Source organism: Anguilla rostrata, chromosome 7, assembly GCF_018555375.3.
Source record: "Anguilla rostrata isolate EN2019 chromosome 7, ASM1855537v3, whole genome shotgun sequence".
Lineage (NCBI taxonomy): Eukaryota > Metazoa > Chordata > Actinopteri > Anguilliformes > Anguillidae > Anguilla > Anguilla rostrata.
Window position 1 is genome coordinate 12,623,392 of NC_057939.1, and position 27,270 is coordinate 12,650,661.

The window sequence follows — 27,270 nt, forward strand, 5'->3', positions numbered from 1 at the left end:
GTCAAACCGCAGAGGCTCTGGAGCACAGGGGGATGTGCGTGGGGGGGAGGGAGGGTTGCGGTGGGTGGAGGGGGGGGGGGGGGGGGGCTGGCAGGTGGGGTGGGGGGGGGGGGGTTGGGCGGGGTTGAGCGGGGCAGCAGCTGGAGGTGCTTAAAAGGCTTCTGTAATCGCGTGTTTGTCTGGAATTAATTGAGATTTAAGTGATAACACAAGGTCGTGCCGGAAAATTGAATTGCAGCTGGGGCGCCATCAAAGCAGGTAATTCAGCGACCCCCTCCCCACCCCCGAATCAAACCCTTCCCCCCTCCCTCACCTAGTCCAGTCACAAATCCCCCAGAGAGCAGTGCCACTGTAGCCTTTCAAATGAACAAGCTTAGCAAAGCGGTGTTCTTTAATTTGGCCTGCTCAGGCGTGGGCCATAGCTTCCTTCCTTATGTTGAGGTTCTTCTAAAGCCTGGCGAGGAACACAGACAGACTCCAGGCTTCAGGAAGCTTCTATCACACTGAGAGTCACAGAGAGGATGACTAAGTGAATTATGACACATGGGTCGGATCACACCAGATTTAGAGACCCTGTGCGTTATTTCCAGAATAGCCATTCACTGGCACACTGGATATGAGTGAAATGTGCTGCTAATGATTTCTTCTTCATACAGTACTACCCCTCTCATTCCTTACACATAATTCTGTTCTGAATACCATCAAAATAAAATGTTTCTTTTAAAATAGTAATCTACATTCTAAAGGGTTAAATTATTTAAAGAAATGAATTCACATAATGTATTTTTTAAAACTTAATCAAGGTCTGCCGATACACTGACCCCTTTCTACACAACAGCCCCCCTCACCTTGAACAAGGATGCAATACGGGACGCTACCTCCACTACTACTGAACACCCTCAGGCAAGCCCTGGAAAATGAGAGAGGAAAGCCGCCTGATCACTTTGCAGATGTAACCGCGGTAGGACCAGCATAGAGAGCGTGTCCTCTGTTGCTCAGAAGTGCACTCGTGATGCTAAATTAATTTGTTCATGTCTGGAGAGGGATGGGGGGGGTGAGAGTGAGACAGAAGGATTAAAGGGCATTTAGTGATATCTTGTCAAGCACCAACATCCCCCCCTTGCCCCCCTCCCTCGGCTCCCCCTCTGTCGGAACGCAGTCGGGGGGGTCGGGCCTGATTTACGAGGTGCCAGGCGATCACCCCATTACCACGCGAGCTGTTGTTAGGAGCGGGACTTCTGGGTAATGACATCGCTTGTGCCCAGATGTAATCACCACGGTAATAGCAGAGCAGCTCTGGAATAACTCCCCTCCCCTTCCTCCAATGGCCCTGATTTACCCACACACACACACATATACACACACACACTCTCTCACACTCTCTCACACACACCCACACACACACACACACACACACACACACACACACGCACACACACACACACGCACGCACACACGCACACGCACACGCACACAATATGCTCATACATGCACACACACATACACACACACACGCGCACACATGCACAACCTGCCCATACACACACACACACACACATATACACACCATGCTCATACATGCACAAACACACACACACACACGCACACACACATACACAACATGCCCATACATGTACACACACACATACACACCCGCACACACATATACACAACATGCTCATACATGCACACACACACACACACACACACACATATACACACCATGCTCATACATGCACACACACACACACACAGACACAGACACACATACACACACGCACATGCACACATATACACAACATGCTCATACATGTACACACACACACACATACAACACACACAGACCGGGACACATGTTTACACACACATGCTCACACGCACATGAACCAGCTCATATTTATACTCACACACATACATACACATAGACCACAAACACACATACACACCTACATACACACAAATAAGCGCGCACACACACACACACACACACACACACAGGACGCACACACACACACACACACACAGGACGCGCACACACACACACACGCACATCCACACACACACACACAGGACACACACTCACACACACTCACACACACACACACACACACACACACACACACAGGACACACACACACACAGGACACACACACACACACGCACACACACACAGGACACACACACACACACACACACACACACACACACACAGGACGCGCACACGCACACACACACACACACACACACACACACACACACACACGCACACAGCTGTCACTGACCCATTTCAGAGCAATCCTACTGCTGTCACTTGCGGTGCAATTATGTCCCATTCAGCCGATCGCAGCGCCAGCTTCGGCGCTAAGTGTCCTGTTTGCGCGAGGCCTGTAATTCGCTCTGCGCTTCTCACAGTCGCGAGGCGGCGGGGCAATTTGAGGCTCCCCGCGGGCCTGCATAATGCGGGCTTAGCGCTATCGGGTCAGAAGCAGGATCCGCAGCGCCGTCCCCGCCAGAAAGGCCGAGTTCCAGAACGCCGGACGGACGCGGGCGACAAACACAGGCACAGCGCTGCACAGGCACATGGCTGCACAGGCACATGGCTGCACAGGCACATTGCTGCACAGGCACATCACTGCACAGGGACATTGCTGCACAGGGACATTGCTGCACAGCAACGTGTTTAGTGTTCAACCGACACTCGCAGAGTACAGAACGGTCCCTACTGGACTCATATGCACTGTGCTGGAGCTGAATTAACACTGGCCATGTTATTGTGTGGGAAAGAGTATAGCCATGTAACTGCCTGTTGTCAGGTGTTTTTCTCCTTTACCAGAGCTTTATAACAATCCTGCCAAAGGTCACAGCAATAACTCACATTCATTCAAATTGAATGAGATTAATTATTACATTATTATTAATGTTGCTGATGTTGTTGTTTTTGTTGATGAATTTATGCTCCATGGTGATTTTAATCTAATTCCTTTCTTCCATTTGTTATTTGTTATTACAGAATGTGCTCTATCAGCACAAGTGTGTAGTTCTTACAGCAATAAAACCAATTTTAAATATGAATTTGTATGACAAGGCAGAGAGATAGAGAGAGAAAAAAGCAGGAAGGGTAGAGAGTGTTAACCTCTCCTAACAGAAATAGCCTCCAAACAGCGACAACACCAACAAATAGCATCAACAAAATTATAGCAAAGTAAAAACAAAATGATCACCCATTACATCGTAAAATCTGAGTGCACTGTGACAGACAACCTTCTCAACAGCAAAGATCTAAAAGCAAGAAACACACTGGTAAAGCACAGACTGATCGGCATGCAGTCTGGCAGACACCAGCAGGCGTTCCTTCTGTCCAACTCAAGCGCTGGAGACCAAGCTGCAGTTCTCCAGCAAACGTGAGAAACACGGGGGTACGAGAGGGAGGCACTCCCCCAAAATACAGGAAGCGCGCCCTGAATTCGGACCCCTCTCTGAGTCAGAGGGGCTGTGGCTCCTCTGAGGACAGAGGGGGGAGAGTGTAGCTTTAGCTGCACAGCACAGTGTGTTCCCCCTTAGCACACACAGCACGGGGGGACAGCGAGCCACGCACAGATAAAACACACACCATGTCACATGACCACTTCCATTTGTATGTTCTGTCGAGAAAGTTTAGAATTTAATGTCTTACATTTCAATTATATAAAACACAGAAAATAAATTATCTTATGCTATTATTATAGCTCCGTTTTCTATTGGCCATTTAGTATTGTAAACCAATTGTTTTCAGCAAATGCCTTTGCAATGGAAGTGCATTCCTGTCATGTGAAGCAAAGCCGAACTGAACTGATGTTAGAGCCTGTTGATTATGTGCTCACAATGGTTAAGAGCAGAATGGCCACTCTTTGGCAGAGGCTGTTTTTTTTCCATGCACAGCACTGAGTTTATTTCATACTTACTGCAGCTGCAGTTATACACAGGTGCTCAATGTGCTGTCTGCTACTACTACACTTTTCAATAAGCAAGCCATGAATTCTCCAGGATGGTGCAGAGGTATTCAACAGTGCACTGCAAAAGAAGACAAAGGAAAGCCAGTTCTGTTTTTTTATTTTTAAACTTCAGTTCCCCTGGGATGCGAGAGATTCTCGCAAGAGAAACTCAAGCGAGCGTATGTGTGTGTGTGTGTGCATGTGAGAGAGAGAGGGAGAGTGAAAAAGTGTATCATGCCAAAACAAAGCAATTTGAACTGAGTCAAGGTGGGAGTTGGAACCAGAAAATGTACAAGAGAAAGTGGATGGAGAGAGAATAGTAGAGAGGAAATTAAAAAGTGAGAGACAGAAACAGGGACAGAAAGAGAGTGGGAGACAGAGAGAGGGGGAGCAGGAATGAGAGAGAGGGAGAGAGAAGCAGGAGAGAGAAAGAGGGAGGGAGAGACAGTGAAAGACAGAGAGAGAGAGAGAGAGAGAGGGAGGGAGGGAGAGGGAGAGAGAGAGAGAGAGGATGAAAGGACGGTCAGATGCACTCCAGGACACACAGCTGCGATGTGACTTGACTCCTCTCAGAGATTTTTTTATTCCCTGCTGTAAAATACACCACGGCTTCCGCTCGCTCTACATAAACTCCGGATAATAAAATATTCCTTTCAAGTGCAAGTTAAAATAAAACATTATTCAATTTTGTCCAAATCCCTAATGCACCAGTGAAGCAACAAGCTTTGGAGCAATCTGACGAAAGGCTCTGGCTAGGGAGCCTGGGAAATGAGCGATCTCTTGCAGCCTAATAGGATTGTGAGGAATAAAAAGACAAATGGAAGAATCCTTAAGATGTCTATGATGCTGGTTTACACAGTTATAAGTGTGATTCATATGGCTGAGGTGTTCTTATTTTGAGTCTATAGCAGAGGCAACACCCTACACTGTCCCAAGTCTCCATCCTCTCCCACGCAACTCTCCTGCTCCTTACAGCACTTATATGACCCATGACATAATGCACAGAGCGCAACTCTACACACAGTACAGCACGTCTCTCCTCCAGTATAGTGTCTCTCCTACAGCTCAGTGTACCTCACCTACAATACAGCCTGTCTCTCCTACAGTACAGCATGTCTCTCCTCCAGTATAGTCTCTCCCCTACCGTAGGGTATCCTACAGTACAGCGTACCTCACCTACAGTACAGCACGTCTCTCCTCCAGCATAGTGTCTCTCTCCTACAGTAGAGCCTATCTCTCCTACAGCACAGCATAATTCTCCTACAGTAGAGCAGTCTATCCTCTCTGACCTCTCTTCACCCTCAGTCTGCCTCAAAATGCAAGCTCACTGTACAGCAGCTGGCCTCACCCTACTTTGCTGGCTCCTGCGTGCTTGATACAACAACTTTTACAGTCGATGCAAACACACTGAAAGCTCAGAGATAAGAGATTAAAATACACAAGAGTTACATCATGATTCACTCACAGCTGAATACATGACAGGAGCTGAAAAATAACATTGATATAAAAAAGTTATAAATTAGGACTCTTCATAAATGGAGCACAAAATGGAAGTCTGGCCAGGGGTGTACCTAATGATTGGCAGCACTATAACTTCTTTCTTTTCGCAATGTTAAGCAATCAACACCAATGGGATAATTAACTTCAGAATACAGGAAATTATTGACGATAGTATAATATTACCTTGGCGCAGTTATAAATTCTACAAAGTGGTAAGTGCATTATCGTCATTAAAATACACTATGGATAGTTAGTCATTCATAAATAAATGTTTGCAAATATGCTATTAAGAATGGGGCCAGAGGTTCAAAACTTTCTAAACCAGGTGGGGATTTGGGGATATCTGGGACAGTGCTTAACTATGATGCCAGTGCGCATTGTAACATTGTGCAGAATTCGAGGCATCCTGGCATGTTCTACATATATAGCAAAATGTAGTAAGGTAGGGCTAAACACCAACAAAGTATTTTTCAGACACAGTGAACAATTTTAAGGATTATGCAGTTATCAATGCTTTATTAAAATATGTATAACTCATATTCATATGCATAACCAATCGACTTGTATGACGGGAGCAGGATGTTTATCGTGATCACATTACGGTTGCCTCAACAACTGTTAAAAATCAGTGCTAAAGCACACACCCCCCAACACCCTCCCCCTAAAATCACACATCCCCACCCTCCACTCCCTTTCATATGCAGATTGGGCACTTCTGAGCCGTCTGATGTGATTAATTACAGCAGAAAATGACCTGTTAACTCCCACGGCACGGCTCTGCGGAGTAAGCCCAGCAAATATGAATGCAAACGTTCAGACATGAGACGGGGAGGGAGAGAGCTGGGGGGCTGTGAGCATGTATGAAAAATTGTGGGTTGGGGAGGGGGCGGGGCCATCGCCTGTGATTGACAGCGGGGGGCTGAGCAGGGCATTTCCATTAGCCGTAGACGTGAAGATCGGTTGGCAATGCGATCTGTAGCATGGAGAGTGTGCAAGGAGTAAAGCATGGGTGAGTGAAGAGGTGGGGGTAAACGGCAGGGTGTGTGCATGTGTGGGGGGGGGGGGGGGGGGGTGTTAATATGATACGGAATACGGACAATGGGCAGCAATGTTAATGAATGCGCCGCAGTCCATTTGATAATCAGCTTATAATACAGGGCCCTTTGTTCCCCGCTCTGTCCTCCCGTCCACATCGCTCCTCACCAGTTTATCTTTTTCAGACCCATCTCTCTTTCCTCGCACTCTCCGTCTCCTCTCGATTTCTTTGTCTCATCTTTATATCGCTCCATCAATGTCCTCTCATTTCCCACCCCCATCCCTCTCTCCCACCCCCCAACCCCCCCCAGCAGAATCTGATCTCCATGTTGGATCAGACGAGTGAAAGGCAGCCAGGTGTAACTGGTGCACTCCAGGACAGAGACAGATAACAGCACACCCAAGCCAGCCACCCCTGTGTTTATGCTCAACACCCCATTAAAATAATTACCATTCAGTGAACAGTCAGAGTCTAAATATGGTGACAATCGCAGGCTGACCTGTGAACCGCGAGTACAGACGCAGATGATAAACATCCTGTGCATTGCCTGCTTTTGCTATAATGTCATAAATTACAAGTCATAAAATGTATTTTTGAACAGGATGAATCGTTAGCTTAGTTATGCACTTTAACTGTAAATCCAGCACATTGTTCAGTTTATAAATTTTTCAGTTTACATGCAACATATAGTATTTGACCATTTCGGAAAATGGCTTTTTAACCAGAAACATAGGCTTGTGTTTCTGTTTGATCAATGAACCTCATATTTTACTTTATATTGAGCTGTGAAATTGGCTTTTTTACACCTAAATGATTTATGATGTTACAGAATGCACATCTTAAGGGATATTTGTCCATAAGGGAACAGGACAGGAGACCAGAAGCCTGCAGGTTCAAATCCCAGATGGGGCACAGCACTTGAATTTATTCAATTAGTATCCAGATTTAAGAATGGGTACTATGCAAATCTCCCTGGATAAGGGACGTCTCTGCAGGTTAAGTAATATTAACAGGCCTGTCGTTCAATTATTTTCAGTTTCTTCCCACAGGTATTCAATTCATGCACTCCCTGAAGAAGGCTACGGCCTGGACTGTACCAGCACGCATGCACCCACCCACCCCCCCCCGAACACACACTTAGCATTCAGCAGCACCGCAGGTGGGCCCCGACCAGCGGGACACGGGGAGCGCTTAAAAAGACCCATGGCCCCCGGGGACGGGCCGTATTTACCCAGCGCTGAGTATTTCTGCATCGCAGCGCAGCGCACATCGCAGTGATTCGCCATGCGCGGTATTAAATGCGCAGCCAGGAAACGTAATGCGAGACGGGAACTCTGGCGAAAAGGTGCCGCTTATTTGATTTTTGTCTGCGGGGAGCCCGATTTCATACTGCCATTAATATTAATCTCCGCAGAGCGGCACGGGTTCCTGTGTGTGTGTGTGCGTGCGTATGTGTGTGCATGCATCTGTGTGTGTGCGTGTGTGTGTGTGTGTAGGAGTGTGAGTGTGTGTGTGCGTGTTTGTGCGTGTGTGTGCATGCGTCTGTGAGTGTGTGTGTGTGTGTGTGCGTGCGTGCGTGTGTGTGTATGTGTGTGTGTGTGTGTGTGTGTGTGTGCGTGCATGCGTGTGTTATAATGATATGCGATGCACAGTGGCTGGTCTGAAAGCAGGTATCAGTGCACATGAGGCTGATCGTTTGTCTTCCCGCGTGCCACAGCAGCGGCGGGACGAGCCGCGCATGCAGATACGGAGATCAGGGGAGGGAGGAGCCGCCCCACCCCACCCCACCCCGCCACACCGCGCTCCCACAGCTACGAGCCTCAGCGAGATCGGATCCGGGGTCGCGAGCCTGCGTGGGAGAATGTGTGTCAGTAGATCCACAAGTGTGACCCCCCCCCTGCTCCCGCCACCCTCCCCCGCTCCCCTTGACACCAGCCCCCCGGAGCTGATGTGATCTGACTGCTCCTGCTGTCATCTGCGGAAATCACAGAGCTCTCCCCGGCAGGAAGGCTCTCCTGTGCTGGGGAGGGCGCAGCACAGAAGCACCCCCCCCCCCCTCACAGCAGACAGGCAGCATGCTAACAGGCCCGCTGTCAGACCTGCGGATCCATCACCCACCCAAACATGTGCTCCTGACCCCAGCCCCCGCACCCCGGGGCAGTCACCCCTCCTAACGAGCTCCCCCCGTCCCCCGGCCTGGGCGGCTGGCCCGGACGAGTCCCCCGTAAATATTTACACAGTGGAGACCGCGGAACCTCCCGGACTCCCGTCTCACTCCCGCAAACAGCCGCTCCGCCACCGCCGCGGCTCAGCCAGGAGCTCTCAAAGCCTGGCTCAGAACTCCCAGAGGGACTCTGGCCAAAGTGGGAAACAGCTAATGCTACAGTCGTACACATACATACGATGGCTAATGCTACAGTCGTACACATACATACGACAGCTAATGCTACAGTCGTACACATACATACGACAGCTAATGCTACAGTCGTACACATACATACGACAGCTAATGCTACAGTCGTACACATACATACGATGGCTAATGCTACAGTCATACACATACATACGATGGCTAATGCTACAGTCATACACATACATACGATGGCTAATGCTACAGTCGTACACATACATACGATGGCTAATGCTACAGTCCTACACATACATATGATGGCTGAAACACTCAATCAAACCACTGTCAAGGCCAAATCAGTCACTGTCATGAAAAAACAGTTTTTTGCCAGTCAAACATCGGTTTGACATCAGAAGATTCCGGAAGTGTCTGCGGAAGCCCGGGCAATACTAAGGGGAGATCCTGTCTGCCCTTGACCTTGGAACTGACACTCTTCAAAGGGATGTCTTTTCCAGAATGTTCCCTGTACGCTACAGCTCTGCAGACGGTGCTATAGATTTAGGGTGCGTTGGCCCAGCGGAGCCTTGGTCTTGAGGACAATCTCAAGGTTGGCCGGGAAGACAGTCGGGTGCCAGTACATTCGGGGTACACAGAGAAGAGCCCCCAGACTTTTCTGGCACCCACCGCAAACCGTCGCAGCATCTGCCAATCACCCCGCCACGGCAACAGAGTGGCATCGCCATGGTTACACCGGAGGTCCGCTCGGCACTGCCAGGACCAAGCTGTGTGGTAATGGCCATGGAGAGGACTGCCAGTGCCGAGGGGGTGAAAAGGGGCAACACACACTGTGGGAACTGGACTGGGGAATTTGCCACATGAATGGAGGGCAGTTCAGCTGGCACTAAAGGCACCTGGAGGTTTCCGTTATTGTGTGTGTGTGTGTGTGTGTGTGTGTTTTGTTACACGCCTCAGTGTGTGAGTGTGTGTGCGCTGTTGGGGAAGACATGCAGGGTGAAATAACAAACGGTTACCCCCCCTCCCCCCACCCCCAACTCATATATCAACAGGACAATTCATCTTTCATGGAAGCCATCCATCATCAATGGATCATAACCTAGCAGAGCGAAGTTATGCACAAACAAGATGCCAAGATGCTCTGTGAAGCCTGGCGTGTGTTAAAACGCAGTTCTGACAGAACCCGGCCAGCGCACAGCAGAGCGGTTCTGTTCTGAATAGCCCGAGAGGTCCTGAATAGCCCGTTTTTATTTGTACAGCGTTTCTCACGTCTTAAGGATCAGCTTGAAAACACAGTTTAACATCTGACAACAGGATCTTTTTCAGGTCCGCCAACTATCGTCCTGCACTTCTGCATTCTTGAATGTGACGACAGTCCTGTCATATTTTAGACTGCCATTATCAAGAGGTCCAGTTGTTTCCCTAAAATTAATATCAATGCTTTAGTCTTCGAAGGGTGGGACAGTTGAGGCCTCTCAGTGTGTGAGTCAAGCCTACGCAAAGGTTCTCGCTGAAGGAACGCACCCCACGGATCCCCAGCAGACCCCACAGGGGGGCAGGCCCGGCGTCGGCAGAGCGGCGGCACACAGCGGCTGCACAGCTTAGCCGCTGGACCGCGCAGTGAGGAAGCGGCGGCTAGCCGACGGCCGTTTACGCGCTAATAACTCAAACTGCGGTACACTCCCCTGAACTGCCACGGGGTGCTGCAGTGTTGGAGTGGGCTTACTGCTGTGATTGGCCAGTCCAAATCAGGGGATAAAGGGATAATAAGGAATAAAATGTTTTCCAAAAAAAGTTTTGAATTCCAAGAATTCTGAACAATTGAGCCAATTGTCCCCGGTCGCTAATCAGACAACATGAGCGCAGCTGTTACTCCGGACCACAGAGTCCAGTAAGAGGATTAATCCGAAATAAGCTGGCGCTTCTTCATCAATACTGCTCACTGGGCACATCTAATGCCTAAGGTCACTTGGTCTCTGTTCATCACTAAATGGGATTTTGAGGAACATTGTTGGACTTTGTTCCAGACATTCGATCAGGAACAGTACGCTCTGGCTCAGCAAGAGCTTGCCAAAGGATGCTTGTCTCCGACTCTGGGTGCAGTGCGACTCTTCAAACAACCAATAAACAAGCCAGCCCAAGAACAAATAAAGAGCCACAGCAAGGACAACCGCGACGCAAGAGATGATGTTCATGATTTAACCACCGTCTCTGCGATAGGGACAGACTCGAGAGTTTTATCCTCGCAGTCCCAACTTGGCCAGGACTTGAGTGATGGCATTTGGGTCGAGTCTGAGCACGTCCGTGAGCACAGTGAGGGCATGAGGACCAAACTCTCAGTCAACGGGACCCAAGGACTTCTGTCCTGAAAGGACAATGATGTGAAATGAGATTCCGGGTGGTACTGACAAGGGGGGCTGGGGGCAGTAGCACCCCCTCAGTGCAGGAAGTGGCAAAGTCAGAGAGTGTCCCTCCTCTCCTCTCCTCTCCTCTCCCTGTGGCCCCCAGGGGCCAGAGCAGCACACGTCCCCAGCAGGGACAGCGCCTGTCCATCCAACATGGAGATCAGGGACCCCCCCCCCCTACGTGAGCCCCCTCCTGTCGCCATCGCGTCCGCACCCGTCGGGGGGACCTCCCGAGAGGCGTCAGGCTAATTTGATTTTTAATCTGACGCGACTCTCGGCTAATTTACTTGAGGTCTTGATTAATTAATCCGATGTGACTTGTTGCTAATTTCGCGTTCCCGCAAACAAGGAGAAACACCGGGGGCCGGGTAGGAGGGGAGCCGTCAAGTGCGGCACATGTTGAGGCTGACGGAGGGACGGGAGACGGAGACGGACAGGTGTTCCAGGCACCGCCGCTAACCCCATCCGTGCGTGGGCGGGCGGTATCGGGCGGCCGTACGGGGGGTGGGGGGGTGTGGGGGCGGGGGTGGCGTGGATGGATGGGAAGCGCCGGAGGATGGACTGACATTCTCGCAGAAGGGGCGTAGAGAGGGGGGGGGGGTGGGACGCCAGCTCGATCCGAAAGAGAGGCGCTGGAAGGCATCGAAATAATTACTGTAACAGCCTGGATCTCAAAAGGGGGGCGAGACAGGAAGAAGGTCACAGAGCGACTTCCTGCACCAGATCTGGGTCATCTGGAGTGCGGCTCTCCTCTCAGGACATTGGTGTGCCATAAAAAATAAGTCTCTTGCACACGCACGCACACACGCACACACACACACACACACACACACACACACACACACACACACACACACACACACACACACACACACACACACACACACACACACACACACACACACACACACACACACACACACACACACTTGTCCAGTACTCCACTTTTTTAGCTCCATTAGAGAGGGTCAAAAGAGGATTCAAACTCCTTTTCCTGTGTCTCAGTACTCAGAACTTGGGGAATGCATTTTATATGAGTTTGCAGTACAGTCAATGCGAGCACTTACTAATAGTTTTCTTCCTTCTTTTTCACTTCGTTTGAAAAAGAAAAAGGCCACAGGAGGGCATCCTGAAAGAGCAGCGCATTGGCATGGTAACACACCGACTGCCATACAGTCCCACAGGAGGAATGCACCAATGGGAAGAAATGAAAGAGGTCATGTGACCCCGTACAGGCTTTCTTTTTTTACCTCACTACTGCCCTCTCTTCCACCGGGAACGGGAAGACTAAAAATCCATAATAAACAAAAGGTCTCAACAAATGTCCTGACAGGTTGCAAACTGAGGTGCAGATGGAAAATCTCCTCTTTCCTGACCATGCAAAGCCAGCAGACTGTGTGTATTCACATGCAGTAGACGGGCAGAGAGGGCACGGGGGTCACAGCGTGGCACTGTGGTTAAGGAACTGGACGTGGTTAACAAATGTGCCAATGCAACGGAAAACAACGCTGATCAATGTTGAATGCGCTACAGGCAGCAGATGGGATCTGCCATGTTTAGGCCTTTGATGAATAACTGCCTGCACTCATTATTCACGCTGAAACAACGCTTTTGCCAGTAAACCCTGGGCAGAAATGTGTTTTTTTTCACGTCAATTAAATAAAGATTATTTATTATCGTGTGTCTCTCTGAAGTTCCAGTTCTGTTGAAAAAATCCATCTCCATTTTCAGCTTAGGAAACGCATTTGATTTCTGAGGGAAGCGTATTTACAGTGGGGTAATTGGAGGGGTTTAAGTTTGGGATCGAACGCAGCTGTTTGGGAGAGAACGCGTGGCGCTGCTTCCCCCCGATCGTGGCGCTGCCGGTACCCCGATCCCGTCTCTGCGTGTAACCCCCCCCTCCACCCCCTCCACGCGTTCCCCCCCCCGTTGCAAAAAAAGCACACGGGCAGGGCCGGCCGGCCAGCCGACCGTCCGCGCTCTTTAGGAACGCGACCCCGCTACCTGACCCGCGAGGCCTGAGGAGCGACGGTAAGCATCCATCTGTATGCGCGGACAGGACGGAGGGGAGGGGCGCGATGTAAACCACGCGAGTCGCTCCGGGAGAGAGAGCCGGTCAGGCGGATCAGTGAAAGCAGGGCCCGTGCGCGGAATGAAGACCTGGCGATAACGGCTCAGGGTTCGGCGCGGCGGCCCCGGGGTCAAAGTGCGCCCCGTTCGGGAAACCGGCGGAACGGGAACGAGAGGAACCGCGTGCGTCCCCCGTGTCCCCCCCGTGTCCCCCCCGTGTCCCCCCGTGTCCCCCGCGTGCGTCTCCGTGTCCCCGCGTGACTGCCCAGAGCCCCATCTGCGGGCCTGTCCCACTCAGAGGGGACAAGTCACCACAACGTCTTTCTTCCTTTATGTTGCAACTAAACAAGTTTTATGACAGGAAATTAAAAGCAGAGACAGACAAGGGAAACACATGCAGTTCAGAAAATACATTTGCTTTCATGTCGAAGGCCTGAAGCCTTGTTCTCTAGCTAGAAGAGTGACACAACACACACTACACACACACATACTACACTCACACACACACACACACATACTACACTCACACACACACACAAGAACACTGCTTTTGCCACACCATAATACAATGTATGAGAAGCTCCGGGTAAAATTTATTTGGTTGCCAGTTTATTTTCAAGCAACTTCAAAGGAAAGCTATGCTGTGTAGTTCTATTGTATTCTGATGGGTCTGTCTCATAGAGCATTGCATCACTTCTACAGCAAAAAAAAACAAAAAACCTGCCATTAGCTCCAGCACATGGCTGGCTGGGCCCTTGTCATTCTCTCTCTCACACATACACATACGAACACACACACACGTACACAGACTGGAACATTGCACCCAGCAACACATATACACACACAGACTGACATTCAGCAAACATCCACACTCCCACCCACGCATGTGCATGCACACATACTCGCACATGTACAGCACAAACTGACATAACTGTGCTACCTACATATGCAGCCACAAATATGTATGCATGCATGCACGTACCAACACACAAATACATACCGTATGTACACAAACACACACATGCTCTGGTGTGGCGCACTGGGGGTTCGGAAATGCACTAAGCCACTTATCAACAACACAATCCCTTCAGCCTCACAGAGTTCACTACCAAAGCCCACTCAGTCATATAGACGCCACCCCCGCCCCCGCCTGTGCCCCCCCAAGCGTGTGGGATGAAGGAATGAATGAAAAAGAGGAGACAGGGGTGAAGGACTGAGGAGGAGAGGAGGAGAGCAGAGCGCCCATTGCGTGCGCATCTGCGGAAAGGGCAGGAGGCTCGGCTCGAGGGCCCCGCTGGACGCTGGGAGCACACGGACGCTCAGCCACCTGTCAGCTTACCGAGGCTGCGGGTTCGAGGCAGAGCCGAGGCTGTGACACAGCCACAGTCAACACCCTGCAATCTGTGCCTGCGAGTCCCTGCCAGCACGAGAGAGGGAGAGGGAGTGGGGGGGGGAGAGAGAGAGAGAGGGAGAGAGGGATGAGGAGAGAGGGGGGGTGAGACAGAGAGAGAGAGAGAGAGAGGGAGAGGGAGAGAGGGGGGTGAGAGAGAGACAGAGACAGAGGGAGAGAGAAGGTGAGAAAGAAAAGGGGAGAGAGAGAGAGAGAAAGAGAGGGACAGAGAGAAAGAGAGAAGAGAGAGGGTGAGAAGGAGAATGACAGAGAGGAGCAGGGGAAATTTACAGAGAGAGGAGGAAGAGAGAGGAGAAAAGGGACAATGGGAGGGGGAGAGGGAGGGGTAGACAGAGGAAGAGAGAGTGCGAAAGAGGGAGGGAGTGATAGAAGAGGAATGAAAGAGAGATTAACAGTGATGGGAACTGTGGCACTGAAAACAAATCATGTCAAGTAAATGATGATGCACTGCATACTGATAACCAGCCCCATGTCTGAGCAGGAAACTGATTACATTACTGTATGTATTTACTTAGCAAGCATCCATATCCAGCGCGGCTTAGGCTACTGACTTTATAAAAAACTATATTAATATTAATGGCTGGATATATTTACTGAAGCAATTAATTCAGGTTTGCAGCACTTTACAGCAACGTGGCAGTGCTTTACTTGGAAACTCAGCAGGGAACCTTCTGATTACAATTCTGCTCCATTAGTTATGAGCGTCGAGTTCCTGTGTGAGCGTGTTTCGCTGTGGAGAGCATCACTGTGTGAGAGTGCATCAGCATCAGTTTTGTTATTGCCTATAAGAGGGTTTGTTTGTGTACATGTGCGTGTGTGTGTGTTTGTGTGTGCAAGTGTGTGCATGTCTGTGTGTGTGTGCATGTGTGTTTGTGCGAGCAAGAGTGTGTGTGCACTGTATGTGTGTGTATGATTAAGAGTCTCTGCATGTGTGTGTGCATGCATGAGTGTGCATGTGTGTGCGCACGCGTGTGTGTGTGTGTGCACGTGTGTATGTGTAAGAGTGTGTGTGTGTGTGTGTGTGTGTGTGTGTGTCAGAGTCAGCACACAGTGTAAACGGTGTAGTCAGAGAGCTGTCAGTGTGGAGTCAGGAAGCAGACTGATCACAGAGTTGCTGTGTGTTTGAAGTCTCAGAGGGACTGACAGCTCCTCTCTCCTCTGGGAAACCTTCCCCTCTCTGCCATCCTCCCTCATTCCTCTCTCTATCCCTCCATATCTATCTATACTTTTTTCTCTCCCCCCACTCCCCTCATCGCTCCTGTGAAACAGCACACAGAAGCCAGGATCTCTCAGGATATTCATATGCTATTCATAAAAAAAAAACAAACACATCCATGCACAGATAACATATCTGTGCTCTCAAAATAACACGTTTAAACATAGTGCTGACATTATTTTGAGTCCTGTTTACCGGAGTTATTCGCACGAAGTATTGACTCAACAGCAAGCTCCTAGAAATGACCTGTGAAGATGTAGTAAGGGAGTGTGAAAGAAGGAGAGAGTTTGTGTGAACGTGTGAATGCGCTCGAGCAGGCGTGTGCGCACGCCGTCGTTTGCGTGTCACCTCTGACCCCCTCGTCCACCGCCAGTTTTGCGGCGATTTTAATCTCATCAGAGCGCGCGAATCCATCCGTCATTTGGACACCGTCGCCGATCACGAAGGCTGCGTCGCGAAAACAGGTGGTAAACCGCCTGAGCGGCGAAACCCCGCCCGGATCGAGCCGCGCGCGCCCACCAGCGGGGGGAGATAAACACGAATATGCAAACGAGGGCTAAACCGAACCAGAGCGGCCTGACAAGCGATCCGTCACTGACTGGAACCTCCGAGACTCAGCACTCAGCACAGAGACAACGATTACACAGCGTAACCGGGAGTGATAAAGCACCCCCCTCCTCTCCCTCCCTGTTCTGCACAAGGCCCCCCCCTACCCCCCCATCCCGCTTCCCCTCTCCTACTCTCCTATGGAGGCATCACTGCATCTGCACGTCTGCACTAAGCTCTTAACCTGCTTTGCTTCAGTACTGTATATATCCAGCCGTATAAACGGATGCAATGTAAATGCTCAGTAAAAGCTGTGCGAGTCGCGCTGGAGCTTCTGCTAAATGCCTGTAATGTAATGTAACGTCAGAAAAGTAATTAGAAAATCAGTCAGAAAGGAATCTCTCTCCGTTCCCGCGTCTAAGTGCGCAGCTGTACTGTGAAACTAACCGTAACGCTACCCTATAGTGTCTTTGCCATGCATACATCTTACATTTAGCCATTTAGCAGGCTCTCTTACCCACAGCCACTCACATAGGCTTCATTTTTTTACATACAATCCATTGATACAGCTGGAAATTTTACTGAAGCAATTCAGTATAAGTACCTTGCCCAAGGGTAGAAGAGCAGTGCCCAAGGTAGGATTCGACCTGGCAACCTTTGCCTTACGAAGCCAGTTTACTACCATTCTACCACACTGCTGCCCAAAGGGCAACATACAATCAGAACCACAAGTACTTCAGCATCTCTTCATGTCGAAGACAAAGCCTTCTTTCCTGTGGTTATGAAGTACTGCACTTACAAATTGTCCGCACATGTCCTGATTTCATTTACTACGGACTTGCTCAACTCTGTTAATAAAATTCTCTTCTTCAGTTACACACACCGAATGTGTGGGTTGCCACGAGTTCTGTTGCCATGGATGCCTCAGTGTATTTCTGTACAGGACAAAAAAAAAAAAAGGTTTTTATGCCCTTTGTACGGCACCCAGAGTGAATGAATAACGCTGGAGATACACATAAAAAGCAATAAAAGATAAATTAGAGGCGGTGCCAGGATAAAAAGGTCAGTCCTAAACTGTACAGTTTTCCTTTGAACAGGGAGATTTCTGGAAAGAAAACAAAGATCCTCTAATGGAATAAAACTGGAAGCAAAAAAAAAACAAAGCAATCGAAATTCCCCAGCAGCTGAGTCAGTACAGTCTCGTATTGCTTTCTGGCTGAGTGGGTGGCAGCAGACCCACCCCCCACCCCCACAAGAAAACACACATAAGAATAACATATACACACACATGCTCAAACACACTAACATGTGCACTCAAAACACACACTCTCACATATGCAGTCGCTCAAAACACACACACACACACACACACAACCACTGAAAACTCACACACCCTCACATGCGCACTGCCACTCAAAACACACACACAAACACACACACACACACACACACCCACTCAAAACACACGCCCATGCACACACACACAAGCCCTCCGTATTCCGTTACACGTGTCCTGTATTAGCTCCAGACTAAATTTAGATTCCGTCAGAAAAGTATCAGTTTTTATCTCTTTTCCAGATCTGCTCCATACCTCTGTCTCCATTTCCCCTGCCAGACCGGCACCTTTCTGCACAATAACCTTAAAATGGGCAAGACAGCGCGGCAGACAGGAGCATGTCTGCATGCTGAATCTGAGGGAAAGCACGCTGGATTTACACACACCCCCCCCCCCCCCAAACGCACCCCAGTCTCTGAGCCCCGCCCTTCAATGTGTTTCCACCTCGCAGTCTCGGCTGGCGGAACTCTACGCTCTCTCTCCCCGCGCCGCAGCATTCCGCGGTGGGCCCTCGCCGTGGTAACGGCGCGTGTCGCAGTCCCGCCTCGCCGCCGCTGTTTTTCTGAGAGCCGAGGAACCCGCAGCCGACTGCGCCTGCGTCTGCGCCACCCGCACCCCCTGCGCTCCCTGCGCTCCCTGCGCCACCCGCACCCCCTGCGCTCCCCGCCGCCCGCTCCGGCCGTCTAATCCCACAACGAGTGGGTGTCCAATTCTCAAAAAAGTCTCCCCAAAAAACAGACCGACTCAAGTACGATTTTACAGGGAACGTTCCGGGGGCTATTTAATCATTTCGGCAGCAAGGTTATATTAAAAAGTTCAAGTCAAAACACAAAAAAAAATAAAAAATCCAGGAAAGAAGGCCGAGCCTCCTGGTCTGTCTCTTTCGAGTTGTTTTATGAGTTTTCCAAGGACAGCAGTAACTCCTGACGGGGCCCGAGGCTGGCGTTCACACCCCCCAGGCCCCCGGCACCCCGTCACACTGTCTGCAGCCAACCGCAGCTCCGACCACATTACCCAGCAGACACCCTGCCTCTCATCTCTCCCTCACCCTCACCCTGTCTCTCTTCCCACTCTCTCAATTTTCATTTCAACCCAAACCGCCCGATGGCAACACATCCAGTTTCATCTCTCAGATATGCTGGAACGGAGGGAGGGACCGCCCTGCTCTTTTACAACAGAGGGAAGCGTTCTCATTTTAGACTGCGCGCAACCTTCTTGTTTTTGAATTCGACCCACACTAATATGGTTTTTGGGCATGGAAAGTTCAAAATAAATTACCAAAGAAACTCTACAGAAACAAAAATTAACTATGACAAATCGCATATGAAATCAACGATTAAAAACAATAAAGTAAAAAAAGCAACTGCAGTAAAAATGCAGCAAATAAATTAAATTTAAAAAACAACGGTGACTTAAATAGAATAAATGACCCTGCCCTGCCGTGAGCAGTACAGACGGGGTTTCGGGCCTCGTGTCAGGTGCCTCGCTCTCCTCACACACATCCAGGCAGTAAAACTCTCTCCCACAAGCCACAGCGCGGGCACAGCGGGCACTGCCACAGCGGGCACTGCCCAGGCTCCGCTGCCCGGCCACGGTGCCTACGCTGCAGCTGCAATGCCATGCGCACCACAGCAGCATCGTCAAGGCGCAGGCGCGGTTCATCTCCCATAATGCCCGTGTGCCACAGGCAGCGTGATGCATAACGTACCTTCTCCAAATGAGAAGGTGGTCACGTGTTGCGCTGACGTTCACGCTAGCATTCTGAAATACGCGCAAGAGATTGATGCGTCGAGCACATTAGCATAGATCCATCCTTTGGGCCTCTGCTCTCCCGGCTGCATGTAAAGCGATTGTGTAACAGGTATTGCATAACAGCTGTCTTTCTATCCTTGGAAACAATGAGCTCATGGCATGCTGGTACTACATTCACCCACAAAAAGAAATTCACTCCGTTTACACGTCGTACGTCTTCCCGGGTGCTGTCTGCAAACGGGGCCAGGGGGTCTGGTCATTCCCCTCAGTGGTCACAAACATGGCAGGTCACTCCCCTCAATGGTCACAAACATGGCAGCCAGTCCAAACCATCGACCGAAGACTCTGAAAGCAGCGATTCGATTGGCCAGTTGAAATGGAGATGGGAGGCGGTGTCTGGCGCGCTCATCCAATGCGTAAACCAAAGCTGGGAATTCCTGAAATTCCCAACCACACCACACATCTGCGTCCCACATGTCCCTAATCCCTCCCGCCCCCGCCCCCGCCCCCGCCCCCGCCTCCAGCTGCTCTCCCGTCGGAACGCTCCCCGCGGTGCGGGGCCTCGGCCCGCTGGGGGCACGGGCGCACGGAGGCCATCTTGGAGACAGACGGCAGGTGACACTCCCCCCTCACGCTCGAGCGCCAACCACACACCCCCCCCCCTCCCCCTCCCCCTCCCCCACACTAAGCAATCTGTTGATCCTGCCCCCAGGCCTTGACGCGCTGGTGGCAGCGGTTCAGCCCTTAACAGGTTCCATTAGCAGCAGACTGGGCCTTCCTCCTCCACTGCAGTAAGCACTGCGTCGTATGCAGCCTCACCGTTGACCGAAGCGCACAGACAGAGCGTTCCCCTACATCAGAGGGCCTCTCCAGCAGCACGGCTCAATGTTGCTTTTTGACTAATTACCGAGCTCTCGCCAAGCCCTCAGGCGCTACTGCCTGTTTGTACCGTTTCAGAGAAAAAAATAGCTTGGGGCACTGGTTCCTCTTAGAATAAGCTTAGAGTGTGGACTACTCCGCTCTACTGTCCTTACATACAGGACGATATTCTTCAGGACACATAGAGGGGAATTCTGGGATTTGGGGGCTTGACCGGAATCCGGCAGGCAAAATTAAAATCTGTGATTCAGTCCCAATTCTCTGTTCATGTTTGGCTAATAATTGGGATTTTTTAAAATTTTGGTTCCATTGGTTAAATGTTCAGCTCCAGAAATTCTTCAAGGATACAAAATGTACAGGGAGAAAGAGAGAGTGAGAAAGAGAGGGGGAGAGAGAATGAGGACGAAGGATTCAGTGCAAAGTCCCTCACAGCTCAGACTGTGGTGCTTGGCTCACTACCTGGAACTCATCCACCACAGGTGAAAATGCACAGGGGACGGCTTTCAGAGACGGACATTGAAGAATAGGACCATTCTGCCTCATAATAGGTGCATTGTAAAGCAGAGACACGGCCATATGTGCAGGAAATAACATACACTTAGTCTGCCTGCCCTGCAGCAAATCCTCCAGTCACGTATTAACTCTGCTGAAGACGCTCTCCCATAAAGACGGGATGACGGAATCTCCAGCAGTCCCAACCTGGAGCCTTTCCCAGATGAAGAAGTCCTGCCATAAATAAGAACTGTTTTTTTCTCTAAACCACACTGGCACAGAATACGGAGAACAGGAACAATAGCGAGCCACATGAAGCGCGGGGCGAAGCTGGAGGCGGGAAAGCATGGCTCCAGCGTCCTCCCCCACTGTCTTCCCCATCGTCACCCACCCTGGTGGCTCCACTCTTTCACTTCCCAATGCATCTATCAACACTTATTCAACCAGGAAGGCTAGCTGAGAAATACATTACCCAGAATGACCTGGAAGAAGAAGAAGGTGCGCGGGGTATGCACGGCAGTGAGCAGCCGAACCGGCTGTAAGGGGATTCATTGTGTGACCCGACTGACGGAGCCAGTTTGGGAATTCAACCGGCGCGTCATGGTTAACACTTCTACACTCGTGATAATTGACTGATGCATTTTAGTGATTCAGGCCTAGTGAGTCAGGAACTCGGTTTAATGGCTCATCTGAGAGACGGCATTTCCCGCTTGCTCCCACGTCACTTCCAGCAAAAGCCGAAAGTTTTCCCCGGGGTCTACTATCCAAGCAATAACTGAGCACTGCCACCCCCAGCACCAGCCAGCAGGCAACAGAAGTCCATGAGGCAGACCAGTATGGTAGCTGCCAATGCCAGATAATCAATATTACGTCGTATAGAACTAAGCACTCTGAACACCACTGAACACGTAAACTTCATAAAAGTGAACACCATCACCACTTCCCTCAAAATTCAATTTTATACCAGAGGGAATGCGAAAAGAGGTAAACAGCCGGTAAACAAGTCAACCTCAAAATCACCCTTATCTTAAGACTGAAAAACATGCTGGCACTTGACCCCTGTATGTTCCATAGCACTGAGTGCGGTCATGAGCAGAGACTATTACTCACAGAGAAAACCAAAGTGCTTTTCAGTATCAACAGACTGCATAATGATGCGGTGAGAATTACTGCGGGAGCATTACTGTGGTCAATGGGGCTTGGAAGGCGAGTCGGAGATCACTTGCAGTATCATTTACATTGTTTACATGTCTACACAATACAAAAGACGGGTTGTTAATATTGTTTCATTTTTTGGCCCTGCTATTTATGAATGTTAGTTGTATAGAAACCGGCATTTACTGCAAAGTGCTGTCTCGTGGTCTATTTCAACACTTTGTTTCCATATTAAATGCTATTATTCAACCATCACATAGAAAATAATTATACAAACAAACCAAACCCAGGCTACAACACATCCTGTCTAATCAATGTGGTTTTGGTTGTGGAAGCACCTAGGCAAGGCTCACATCCTGACTATTATATCATACCCCTTTCCCACTATAGAGCTGGAACCAGGCCGGCTCATTATACCCCTTTCCCACTGTAGAGCTGGAACCAGGCTGGCTCATTATACCCCTTTCCCACTGTAGAGCGGAACCAGGCTGGCTCATTATACCCCTTTCCCACTGTAGAGCTGGAACCAGGCTGGCTCATTATACCCCTTTCCCACTGTAGAGCTGGAACCAGGCTGGCTCATTATACCCCTTTCCCACTGTAGAGCTGGAACCAGGCTGGCTCATTATACCCCTTTCCCACTGTAGAGCTGGAACCAGGCTGGCTCATTATAGCCTTTTCCCACAGTAGAACTAGAACCAGGCTGGGTCATTATACCCTTTTCTCACTGCAGAGCTGGAACTATGCTGGGTCGTAAGATCCCCTCCTCATTGAGCACAGGCCAGATTGCTTTGTTCCAGATCCAGGCGCTGTTTCATGATCTTTCCTGTCATGCTGACCTTTTCCAGCTCAGCCTGCAGGCTTTGCTGTGCGTCTACATTCAACTGTGGGCTGCGGGTAAAGTTGGCACACTGCAAAGCTAATGTTGGCACCAAACCTGAGACAAGAGCACATGGTCATCGCTGATCACAGCAAATAACCAGAGGAATATTAATCTAATTTCAAGATCTCAGCCTTGGACCACAGACGATGACCAGACAGTAGTCTCGATCAGAATTGAGTGTGACATCATGGGCTGCAGTTCAGGGAGCACGTCATGCAATGAAACCACAGTCATGCTGTACTGGGTCAGCCAGCTTTGGCTCCAGTTCGTACTCGCCTTGCTCCAGCTCTGTACTGGAAAACCCCAGCATCTAGCCTACACCACACTCAAATCAGCCACCGTGTAACCAACCCTGCCTGCTCTCCAGGCACCACCAGTGTGCCTCAGTGAGAGGCGTATCCCACCTGATCTGTGCTAGCTCTCCTGTATTACACTGTATGGCAGTGCTAACTCTCCTGTATTACACTGTATAGCTGTGCTAGCTCTCCTGTATTACACTGTATGGCAGTGCTAACTCTCCTGTATTACACTGTAGGGCAGTGCTAGCTCTCCTGTATTACACTGTATGGCAGTGCTAACTCTCCTGTATTACACTGTATAGCTGTGCTAGCTCTCCTGTATTACACTGTATAGCTGTGCTAGCTCTCCTGTCTTACACTGTATGGCTGTGCTAGCTCTCCTGTATTACACTGTATGGCAGTGCTAGCTCTCCTGTATTACACTGTATAGCTGTGCTAGCTCTCCTGTCTTACACTGTATGGCTGTGCTAGCTCTCCTGTATTACACTGTATGGCTGTGCTAGCTCTCCTGTATTACACTGTAGGGCAGTGCTAGCTCTCCTGTATTACACTGTATGGCTGTGCTAGCTCTCCTGTATTACACTGTATGGCTGTGCTAGCTCTCCTGTATTACACTGTATGGCAGTGCTAGCTCTCCTGTATTACACTGTATGGCAGTGCTAGCTCTCCTGTATTGCACTGTACGGTACACTCACCGAATCCAAAGGCAGCCGGGGCGGGAATGGGAGCCGATTGGACGGTGGTAGAAGTGTAGAGTCCCGTGACCAGCAGACCATCGAAATACGTACTGGTGGTGATGGTCACTGAAAGAGAGACAGATAAGAGGGCAAATGAGAGACTGCATAATGCATAATGTAGAACGCAAATGTTTCATACAGACAGATCACTCCGCTAGAATCTAGGGAAGAGATTAATCCCCATCATTTTGTCATGATTTGCACTCAAGCCTAGTTCATCCACACATGCGAACACACAAAAGCACACAGTCTCTTTCTATTTGTGCATAATCCACATCACTATGACACTGTCTCCAACATTACTACAGATACAATGCAATGTGAAAATTGTACTGGTATGAAATTGTTACTTTGGTCCCATCAGGCATGAAGTGCAGAAGGGAATGATATGATATACAGTATATGAAATGTACATAAACTATTCGAAAGAGATTTGCAATGCAGAGCCCAAGAACAACTGGTACAAATGAAATCTCTGCAAGATCTCTAAGCATACAGAACAAGACGGATTTCTATTAATTAAACTCCCTTACTCCATGTATTAATAATGCAAATACGTAAAAATGTTAATATATTTGTAGAAATGCTGGTGATATGAAACACATTTACTTAAAATTCAGATTTTTTCTGAGGCTGAAAATGACACACAGTCACGAAAATGACCACTGAGAATCCCCTGTAGCAGTTCAGCACACGGCCTCCCATCTCAAATGTCCCAAGATGGCGGTGTGTGGGTACCGTAACGACACAGTCAGGTCCACTGCACACAGAGCAGTGGAGACCGGCTGTAGTGTTTAACACACCTGTCCTGTTGCTTGTGAACACGGCACTAAGGAGAGCAGTGATTCAGGGACATCCATGCGGAAGGGGGGGGTGGGGGGGTGGGTCAGCGCCAGCTGTGTGTACAGGTGCCAGACGGGGCGGAGGATGGCGGTAACACCATGCTGCACCTCTAACTATGAGGCGTCCCGGTGCCAGCAGGACAGATCACACAGGCACAGGTAACCTCAAGGGCCCTGTTACCTGCACAGCACATGACGGTTTGTGCTTGCGCCCGCAGTGTACTTACTGCCCTAAATCTCTGAACGCTGTGCGCCAGCTCTGCACCCTGTGCTGGCACAATCGCACCGTCAGTCATCCCTCTCCGCTATCCTTCCCTCCGCTGAACACGGCTCCGACATCCCATGGTGCAACACCGGCAGCGCTTTTCTGCAGAAGAGCTGTGCGCTACACAACGGCCGCACATAAGGACTGCGCGAGCGGCATTCACGGGGACGACGAGGCCAATTACAGAAAGCTCTTTCCCCCGGTAGAAAAATACCCGCGGAGCATGAAACAATACCGCAAGGAGGAAACGGGCTCCGGTGCTGCAGGGCTCTTTTCATTACCGGTAAATACGGCACAATGCAGCAAAAAAAAACCAGGAGAGACATCCATCAGCCTCAGCCAAAAAGAGGACTCTAGATGGACTGAATGGGCTCTTCTTAACAACAGGCATTCTTCCCCCTCTCGTTGCTCTCTCCCTTTTTCCCTTTAATGCTTCTCTGAGCACTGCTAGCCGGTTGAGTGAATGGATAATGGTCCGGCATTGTGTCATACAGACAGATCGCATACTGCGGAATGAAAGTGGTTCAAAAAAAAAAAAAAGAAAATACTCCTCACCAGAAATGAGTAGAAAGAAAAAAAAGAAAGTCTCATAAAAAACTAGCCCATGTTTCTGAATCCCCTCCACCCACCCTATGTCAAAAACAAGGAGACAGACACATAACGGGCCAGACCCGGGGTAGGGGGGAGTGTAATGGAATCCAAATGTATGTCTGAATCACGGACCGAGGGCTGGGTCTGCTTAGCTGCAGAGGATTGTGGGAAGGGCTGTGGAAATCTGGGTGTTTTGACAGCCCTTCCCCGCGGCTGGTGCCTCGCGTCTGTGCGCCTGCGGCTTGCTTCTGAACGTCTCTATTGACCGCGTGTTTTTTGGGGTGTGTTTCACATCTGTGGGCAAATATTTTTGTTTTTGTGTCTGCCGTCAGTCTCAGGGTGTATAGCTTATGTGTCTGTGTGTGTGTGTGTGTGTGTGTGTGAGAGATGGAGTCAGACCGAGTTACACCCAGGATTAAGCACATATCCCACCTCCTCCCTGTCTCTCTCTGCATCTCCCCACATTGCAGTCTCAATAATTCATCACTGCTCTCTCAGTATGCTATCCAAATTTCTAAGCTCCTCTCCCTCTCTTTCATTTCATGGCTTTTATAACCAAAAAAAGGCCATAATTCCTCACAGTGTGGGCCTCTGCCCATGGCAGGACACGGCGTGGGGAAGGCGATGTATCAAGCAGTTAGAACTGCGGTTTCTGTCAACAGAACAAAATCTGCCTGCGTTCCCGTAAATGTGTCTGCACACAAGAGATTCTAGACTTTCAAAACCAGCAGTGGTGAGCCTGCCTTTAATTTGACTCCAACTTAATCACGTTAAAGGCCTATGGTGGTATTGTCTTTGGTGGGACTCGACATCACTTGCTAAAAACTATCAAGTACAGAGGAGATTTAAAATACAGAGGAGATTCAGAATACAGAAGAGATTGACAAAAGGCGTTTCCTCTGCTGTTTCTCTTCTCCACCCTGATTGACACTTCCTGACCTTTCAAAATAAAGGGTTATTTTTAGGTGGGGAGTGTAGAAACCGCTGATTTTCCATACTAATCTTTCCATACTAATGCCGGTTCATACATGTGGACATGCTCCCTTTTAATTTTAAAACACACACATGCATGAACACACACGCAAGCACACACCAACATGCACACACAAAAACATAATGTTACATTCCAGATGACCTGTCTTAGAGGTTACCTTACACTCAGAGGTGTTTTAAAAGCTCCCTCCCCCTCTTCCCCCCCCCCTCTCTCAGGTCCCACACAGCGGTGTACCTGCACCACGTGAAGTGGGTTTGGAGGGGGCGGGGGGGAGGCAGGGGGAGTGGGGTAGCCAGCGGTGGGGTCGCAGGGACACTCAAACCCAAGAACAGAGACCGGAGGCGGAGTTCGGGGGAAGGAGTCCGCAGAGAGCTCCACCTGATCCATAAAAATGCACATAATCTAAATTATTTACTGAGCCTCCTTTCGGGGGAAATGGAGCTATGCAGCTCGCTGTAGCACAACAGAGGACTGAAAAACCCAGGCAGCGTGTGCACACTCTCTCCGGGCCCTGTTCGGCTACAG

The 27,270-nt window shown here is 49.8% G+C and overlaps 1 protein-coding gene across 2 annotated transcripts in view; it reads right to left on the reverse strand.

The window, feature by feature from the left end:
* reln (reelin) overlaps positions 1-27,270 on the reverse strand; it is a 129,481-nt gene that overhangs the window by 77,011 nt on the left and 25,200 nt on the right. For both annotated transcript variants that reach the window (XM_064342868.1, XM_064342867.1), the window contains exon 2: positions 24,012-24,119. In XM_064342868.1, coding sequence (XP_064198938.1) covers positions 24,012-24,119 — 108 coding nt within the window. The remainder of the gene's footprint in view (positions 1-24,011; positions 24,120-27,270) is intronic.